Here is a 9,087-nt window from a genome sequence, read left to right as displayed (position 1 = left end):
GGGGGTGGAGGGACAGACGCCCTCATTGGGAGACCTCTGGTTGTCCGCAGTCGCAGTGCCTCATTGAAACGGACTCAAATCAAACTTCAGTTTCAGTCGCTCATTCGTGTCCGACTCTCTGCGACCCCATGGACCGCAGCACACCAGGCCTCCCTGTCCATCACCAACTCCCGGAGCTTACTCAAACTCTTGTCCATCGAGTCGGTGATGCCATCCAACCATCTGTCGTCCCCTTCTCCTCCAGCCCTCAATCTTTCCCAGCATCAGGGTCTTTTCCAAGGAGTCAGGTGGCCAAAGGATTGGAGTTTCAGCGTCGGTCCTTCCAAAGATGAAACAACAGAAAGTGATGTTCGAGATTCTTCCCCAGCCGCTTGCTCGGGGGCGCCCTCGCCTGTGCCTGCTGCCTGCCCCCACCTTCCACCCCCGCAGGGCTGGGTGTGCACTGCTTTGGTGACCAGTTTGTTCCTTCCTAAAAGTCAGGCAGCTCCACCGCACAGTTAAATAATAAACAAGGCTTAGAGCTGTGCTGCTGGTTTCCTCTATTCAGTAGAGAGTTCTTGATCCCACGGGTAAATGCCCAGTAAGGTGTGCAAGGATTTCTGTGCCCTCAGGATTCAATCAGTCTAATAATAATAGTAAGACCAAGTGAAGTCTCTCAGTCGTGTCCGACTCTTTGCGACCCCATGGACTGTAGCCCACCACGCTCCTCCATCCATGGGATTTTCCAGGCAAGAATACTGGAGTGGATTGTCATTTCCTTTTCCAGGGGACCTTCCCGACCCAGGGATCGAACCCAGGTCTTCTGCATTGTAGGCAGACGCTTTACCGTCTGAGCCACAAGGGAAGTCCTAACAACAAAATCCCCCAACCAGAGATGGAACCCTCCTCCCCTGCATTGCAAGGCAGACTCTTAACCACCGGACCACCAGGCAGGGCCAAATAGGAAGGCTGGGAGCCACCAAGCTAATTTGCCACCTTTCTTAATTTAGGGGGGATACATGGGGGAAATAGCTATTGGAAGATTGACGTGGTAGTAAGAAGATATACCAAAGACAAACAGGGCCTCGCAACAGAGCAGAAATCCGGGAGTTGGTGAGGCCACCTGCATGCTTGCTAAGTCACTTCAGTCCTGTTTGACTCTTTGCAACCCCATGGACCGTAGCCCACCAGGCTCCTCTGTCTCTGGGTTTCTCCAGGCAAGAATACTGGAGTGGGTTGCCATGCCCTCCTCCAGGGGATCTTCCCAACTCAGTACCTTTACCTACACTGGCAGGTAGGTTCTTTACCACTAGTGACACCTGGTAAGCCTAGTGGCTTAAATGCTTATTTGCTTTGAAAATCATACTCTGATTTTCTGGGGTACATGATATCCTATCTATCTGGTCCTAAAAATATGTTGTTTTTACCAACAAAATGGGTTTATTCCAGAATAGCAGAGGAATTGCAATTTAGGGCAACCAAGCTTATAGCAAGGGCTTCCCAGATAGCTCACTGGTAAAGAATCCACTTGCCAGTACAGGAGACATGAGTTTGATCCCTGGGTGGAGAAGATTCCCTGGAGAAGGAAATGGCAACCCTCTCCAGTGTTCTTGCCTGGGAAATGCCATGGACAGATGAGCCTGGTGGGCTACAGTCCATCTAATCGCCAAGAGTCAGACACAACTTAGTGACTACAACAACAAGCTACAGCAAAAACCATAGCCAAGTCCAACAAGGAAAGGAGAACATTACTTTATAGAGCAAAAGAAGGAAGTTGGTGGGGTTTTAAAAGAAATTCCGTTGATTGAAGGTGAGAGTTCGGGGTGGTGCTACTCTTCGCATTGTCTGTGTTGGTTGCTGGGAGAGGAGAATTTTTCCTTTTGGGGTCTGGAATTGCTGGTGAGTGAACATACATGAGGGCTCCGGCTTCTGGCCTCCTGACTTCATTTTAAATGAGGTTTCCTTTATTATGTTTCACACCTATTTTTCAGACTGTCCCGCAAATATTGTATATAATATATGGGTACTAGGGTCCTGGTGTAACCCCTAATAATTTCTTTGGAGTCTTTTGTTCATGAAAATTTTGCATTAACTTATGTTTGCTTTCATATCAAAAGAATTTCCCCAGAATTTTCATGTAAAATTAACATTCCAGGAAGCTGTTCATTAAGATCATAATTGTAATCTGTATTAGAGGAGAGCTAAAATAAATTTCATACACAACTGGCATTTTTTGCTCTCTTAACTACGTACCAGACACTACTCTGAGTGTTTTAAAGGTACAAACTCATTTAGCTTTCAAAATAAAGCTGAGCACCGTTATCCTCATTTTATAGAGAAGCAGGCTGAGGCCATATAGCTAGCCTGTGCTTTAGGGAGAAATCAGACCCTGAAAATCTGGCCCCAAAGCCCTGGGGCTTACAGGCTAGCTGTTTTCTGAAGACCACACAATTTAGTTCTTGATTATCCACCTATATGTTAAGGACTTAGTTCTCTTTCAATTAACTAATCTAGTTTTTTTCACAAAGGAAGAGTAATGTTCAAAACTAAATGTAATGTTAACTCTGACCTGAGATCATAATAAACTCTGTGTTTCAAAGTAATCAAAATGTTTGTACTTTCAAACCTAGTAAATGCAGCTCTGAGATCCTAGTCTAAGAAAACTGTCCAAAATATAGTAGGAAATTTATATTTGTATAGATGTTATGTGTTTGGGTTTACGTCAGACTTGAAAATACAGTAAACTGTTTCTAGTCATCATTATGAATCTGAAGGGCTGGAAACAACCAATTGTATAAAAAGTATTGGATTACATACCCATTTAGGGCTTCCCTGGTAGCTCAGTACATAAAGAATCTGCCTGCAGTTCGGGAAACTCAGACTTGAGTTCGGTTCCTGGGTCAGAAAGATCCCCTGGAGCAGGGCATGGCAACCCCCTCCAGTATTCTTGCCTGGGAAATTCCATGGACAGAGGAGCCTAGCAGGCTGCATGGGGTCACAAAGAGTCAAACACAACTGAAGCAACTGAGCACGCACGCATGCAGCTACCCATTAATATATTTTACATGCTAAAGGTTGAGGTAAATTATTATTAAAGGGCTATTGCTAATACTTTACTGTCTGAGCCACCAGGGAAGTCCAACAGAACAAAATCTATGAACTCTAAAAGCTTATTTAATAACTATTTCCAAGTCCCTGTCCACGCCTGATAGCTCAACTGGTAAAGAATCTGCCTGTAGTACAGGAGACCCCAGGTCGATTCCTGGGTTGGGAAGATCCTCTGGAGAAGGGAATGGCTACCCGCTCCAGTATTCTTCACTGGAGAATCCCATGGACATTTGTTGGTCTCATAAAAGCCAAGATGCCTGTAATTCCAGGGTCTCCTTCCATTAGAACAGAAGGATTTCATCCCAAAGGAAATGCCTGGCTGTACCCTGGGTATCAGATTTCCTTATCCTCTCTCAAGGCTGTAGACTAAAAATGCCATCAAACCTTTTATTAATGCCATAAACCCAGTCGCTCTCTTTTGGCTGCATAGAATCTAAAATTCCAACAGCTTGGCATGGGAATTAAGTTTAGAGTGGGATAAAGGGAAGTAATTCTATTTGGTAATGAAGTCTCAGAGAATACAAGTGTAAAATAGGTAATTGAGGGTGGGGAGACTCAATAAATACCTCCCCATTTTAAAAAAAATTCAGAAAATATTTTCTCAGGCATCTCCCTCTTTGACTCCGTACCATAATATCTCTAAATGGAAACCAGAGGCAGCAATCCATTTTTTTAAAGTTCTTTTTTTCAGTTCAGTTCAGTCGCTCAATCACATCCAACTCTTGGCAACCCCATGGACTGCAGCGCACCGGGCCTCCCTGTCTATCACCAACTCCCAGAGTTTACTCAAACTCAAGTCCATTGAGTCAGTGATGCCATCCAACCGTCTCATCCTCTATCATCCCCTTCTCCTCCTGCCCTCAATCTTTCCCAGCATCTGGGTCTTTTCCAATGAGTCAGTTCTTCACATCAGGTGGCCAAAGTATTGGAGTTTCAGCTTCAATATCAGTCCTTCCAATGAACATTCAGGACTGATCTCCTTTAGGATGAACTGGTTGGATCTCCTTGCCGTCCAAGGGACTCTCAAGAGTCTTCTCCAACACCACAGTTCAAAAACATCAATTCTTCGGCACTCAGCTTTCTTTATAGTCCAACTCTCACATCCATACATGACTGGAACAATGTATTTCTGTATGTATATATTTATTTTCATGTTTAACACCAGAAACATTTTATATTAGGGTGTAGCCGATTAACAATGTTGTGATAGTTTCAGGTGAACAGCGAAGGCATTCAGCCGTACATATTCCCGTTCTTCCCTAAACGCGCCCCCCCCCCACATCCAGGCCACCACGTAACATTGAGCAGTGTTCCGTGTGCTATACAATAGATCTTTGTTGGTTATCCACCCCTATAGTAGAAAGTCTGTAAGGAGATAGCATCCTTGTCCTATGGCAGAACTACCGTAGGAAAAAGAATAAACTTAAAAACTGGTCTTTTAAAAATTGCAATTTATCATAGTGAAAGATCAGTCTTCTCTGATGAGGAAAAAGTTCTTCTGAACTCAGCATTAGTCTGAGGATGCTGAGAAATGCTGATTAAGTTTAAAGCTGTACAGACCCTGCCTTAAGGAACTTGTGTTCTGGTTGGAGGTTGTGTTTAACATAAGCAATTTTTAAAAAGATGTCTTCACCTTCACACATCAAGTTTTTAAGCCTACTAGATGTCAGTACTGTGCTGAGTACATCTGCTTCAGTGTAAAATTGAGTGGTGCAGATTCATGGTGCAGAGTGTGAAAAGAGAGCAAGGTTGCATTTGCTGCAATATTTGAGAAAGGTTTTCTCTTGGAGGGCAAGCTTGAGCTGGGTCTTGGAAGGTTTGAGTGGTCAGGAAGAGAAACGCTTTTTGGGTGGGGGGCCAAAAAGGAAGAATCAGAAGAGACAGAGAGAGCATCCAGCTGGTGGAAGATTTGTACTAGAAGTAGAAATATAAATATGTACATATCACCAAATCACTTTGCTGTACACCTGAAACTAACACAATACGGTAAATCAACTATACTTCACATTTTTTAACAGTATAGGAAATGAAATAGGTCTCTAGATGGAAGTCTGTAAAATAAACAGAAGGGCTCAGACTTCATATGTTAAGCAGTCAAGACCTTTTCAGGGTGCTAAAGGACCTGGCTGACATGATGAACTTTCATATCTCTTATCAATTTTGTATGTGAATGTTTGGCTTCTATAAATAGTTGTCAGTTCTGAAACCACATCTGTTCAGTTCTGTGTCAGAGTATATCCCTGTCTGAACACAGTATATAAGAAAAACCAAGTTGAGGGTGTTAAACAGCCGAGCCCATGTCCTTTATGTCAGTATCACTTCTAAGACAAAAGAAAAATACTATTTTTATACACAGACTTTTCTTCCCAGTTAAAAGACAAGTACCTTTTTACAGTTCATTTTTTCCACCTTTATGGAGCTATAATTGACATATAATATTTGCTTTTTATAGATTTTAAAAACCTCAACCATTTTCCAGTTCTCTTGAATGCAGAGATAGAGGTAATTAGCAGTCTTCCCATGCTGAGAACAAGCACTAGGTTTTTTTAAGATTTTTTTATTTACTTAATTTTGTTATATTTAAATGTATTCACTGTCCAGTCAGTGATGTCAAGGAAAGAATGATTTTTTAAAATATCTATAGCATGTATATACATATAACTGTATGGTATGTCTGTCTAACTGTCTTCTGTCTTATTATCTTGACAGGGGAAGCAAATCTGAAGCCTGAAAATGTCGAGATCCACATCATTGATGACAATTTTTTCCTGAAGTGGAACAGCAGCAGTGAGTCTGTCAAGAATGTGACTTTTTCAGCAGATTATCAAATGTACGTTACTCTATACTCAGGGATCTGCTGAATAATTTTTATCACTTTAACACCATAAATTTTCAAATTTGGGAAACATTTGGTGTTTCCTCTTTTTTTAAAGAAAATATATGGCAGTTTTGCATACTAAGTATAACTTCTTTGCTACAGTTAGAGACTTAGTCTAAGAGTGAGAGTTCAGATTTCATCTTTGGGTTTTGAAGCAAAAGATTTGGGGGATTGTGCTAGCCATACGCTCTCTGTTCTGGACGCTTCAGCTTCTTAAAGCAGAAATTAGGGTCTGACCTAGAGCATACCCTGAGAATATGGGAGACTGTCCCTAAAAGCCTAGCCACTGTCTTGGAATCAGCCACCAGGTCTTCTGTGGTCAGGTTTTCCTCTTTCCTCCATCACGCACAGTCTTAGTTCTGGACACCCTGGCTGAGTATCAGTGTGCTGGGCCCTGAACTTCCTCAGTGTTTCTGGAGGTTCTGCCTCCTCCCTAGGGCTAACTTTCCACCTAATGATTGCCAAGAGGGTAGGCAGACTGGGAGTTGACAGCGGAAAGGATTTCCGAAGCAAAGAGGAAGTATAGCACTTTGTTTTGGGTCCTAAGACCCTGTCTGCTCACTGTGACCCTTGTCCCAAGCGTAGGCAGGAAGTCAGGCATGAAGAAACAGGGTGTGGGGTCTCTAGAACCAGGGTTCCGCCATTTCAACCACAGCCCTGCTGTTCTCTGCATGTGTGCGTGCTCAGTCGCTCAGTCCTATCCGACTCTTTGCAACTCCATGGCCTGTAACCTGCCAGGCTCCTCTCTCCATGGGATTTTTGTAGGCAAGAAGACTGGAGTGGGTTGCCATTTCCTTCTCCAGAGGATCTCCTTGACCCAGGAATTGAGCCCGCATCTCCTGTCTCCTCCATGGGCAGACAGATTCTTTACTGCTGAGCCACCTGGGAAGCCCCAGCTGTTCTCTGGTTGATTGTGAATAAGCTGTTAGTGTGTGTGTGGGTGTACAGCTGACCTTGAGCAATGGCGGGAGCAGGGGTGCCTAACCCGCTGCTCCTACCCGCTGCCGCTGCTGGCTGCAGTCAGAAATCTGAGTATAACTTCACAGTAGACCCTTCATATCTGCATCCGTGGATTCACCCACCCCCAGATCTTGTAATACTGTAAAGTGTGTATTTACTGAAAGAAAGCTGCGTGTAAGTGGGCTCACATAGTTCAGACCCATGTTGTCAAGGGTATATATGTATACACACACTATATATTGTTTTCCTCACAATGGATCGTGTAAAATTTTTCATCTTTTTCTTTAAATTGAACTTTGAGTTTTGTTACCAATTTTGTTCTTTGCCTTAGTTCTTATTAAACAACTATTTTTTAGGCATAATAGAGATTATTTCATATTCCTTTGTTTTAAATGACCGTTGTATTAAAAGAGCAGAGTCATAGACCGTGGTCTCGTGTTCATGTTCCTTCACACATTCTGTTGCTTTTACTAACTTCTCCAGTTCATGACAATCTCTTACTCTTTGTTCTAACTTTGGTCCAGGGCACTGTTTCAGTGTGTTCTTAGTCGGTCCTTTCTCTATTCTGTTCTGCTAGCTTTATAAGCACTTGCCTTGTAAGAATATGCCAGGTTACAAGTTTGGAGAGCCAGTTCAGCAGTTAGTATGGGATAGTATAGTATGGGCTTGAGCCAGGCTTGTTGTTGAGTCGCTCAGTCAAGTCCAACTTTTTGCAACCCCACGGACTGCAGCACACCAGGCTTCCCGGTCCTTCACTATCTCCCACAGTTTGCTTAAACTCATGTCCATTGAGTCAGTGATGCCGTCCAGCCATCTCCTCTGTCACCCACTTCTCCTCCTGCCCTCGGTCTTTCCCAGAATCAGGGTCTTTTCCGATGAGTCGGTTCTGCTTGGGTTTTAGTCCATCCTCTGCTACTTACTCTATCAGTTTCCTTATCTGTGAAGTAAAGATAAAAAACTAATATGACCACATGTAATTTATCTTTCAAACCAAGATACTTCTGAGAGTGAACAGAAGCACTTGATTTTAGATAAGCTGCAACAACAAATTTAAAGCAGGACAGTGCCAGGCAGACTGGTCTGGGACACCCCAGTGATGAAGCATCTAAGACAGAAGCCTGTTGCAAGTGTTGCTAATTGTGTATAAAGTGCACAGAACAGTGGTACAGAGTATGTGATCAACTAAAATGAGGTTAATAGCAGCAGCAGACACATTTTTCAGTACAGTATTTCTCAGAACATAAGACACATCACTGGTGATGAATGATGCACAGACACATGAATAAGCTACTGGGATGCTAGTGCCTGTAGAATATACACCACCTAAGCTGGATCATGGAAAAAGCAAGAGAGTTCCAGAAAAACATCTATTTCTGCTTTATTGACTATGCCAAAGCCTTTGACTGTGTGGATAACAATAAACTGTGGGAAATTCTGAAAGAGATGGGAATACCAGACCACCTGACCTGCCTCTTGAGAAACCTGTATGCAGGTCAGGAAGGAATAGTTAGAATTGGACATGGAACAACAGACTGGTTCCAAATAGGAAAAGGAGTACGTCAAGGCTGTATATTGTCACCCTGCTTATTTAACTTCTATGCAGAGTACACCATGAGAAACGCTGGGCTGGAAGAAGCACAAGCTGGAATCAAGATTGCTGGGAGAAATATCAATAACCTCAGATATACAGACGACACCACCCTTATGGCAGAAGATGAAGAGGAACTAAAAAGCCTCTTAATGAAAGTGAAAGAGGAAAGTGAAAAGGTTGGCTTAAAGCTCAACATTCAGAAAACGAAGATCATGGCATTCAGTCCCATCACTTCATGGGAAATAGATGGGGAAACAGTGTCAGACTTTATTTTTTTGGGCTCCAAAATCACTGCAGATGGTGATTGCAGCCATGAAGTTAAAAGACGCTTACTCCTTGGAAGGAAAGTTATGACCAACCTAGGTAGCATATTCAAAAGCAGAGACATTACTTTGCCAACAAAGGTCCGTCCAGTCAAGGCTATGGTTTTTCCTGTGGTCATGTATGGATGTGAGAGTTGGACTGTGAAGAAAGCTAAGTGCCAAAGAATTGATGCTTTTGAGCTGTGGTGTTGGAGAAGACTCTTGAGAGTCCCTTGAACTGCAAAGAGATCCAACCAGTCCATTCTAAA

The 9,087-nt window shown here is 43.0% G+C and overlaps 1 protein-coding gene across 1 annotated transcript in view; it reads left to right on the top strand.

The window, feature by feature from the left end:
* Positions 1–5,688: 5,688 nt before the first annotated feature.
* The window catches only part of IFNAR1 (interferon (alpha, beta and omega) receptor 1), a 24,612-nt gene continuing 21,213 nt past the window's right edge, over positions 5,689–9,087 (top strand). The window contains exon 1 of the mRNA XM_010862289.1: positions 5,689–5,917. Coding sequence (XP_010860591.1) covers positions 5,733–5,917 — 185 coding nt within the window. The 5' untranslated portion in view covers positions 5,689–5,732. The remainder of the gene's footprint in view (positions 5,918–9,087) is intronic.

This window comes from Bison bison, unplaced genomic scaffold (genome assembly GCF_000754665.1).
Source record: "Bison bison bison isolate TAMUID 2011002044 unplaced genomic scaffold, Bison_UMD1.0 scf7180017864481, whole genome shotgun sequence".
Taxonomy (NCBI): Eukaryota; Metazoa; Chordata; class Mammalia; order Artiodactyla; family Bovidae; genus Bison; species Bison bison.
The sequence above is the reverse complement of the archived record's forward strand: the minus strand, read 5'-3'. Positions and strand labels throughout refer to the sequence as shown.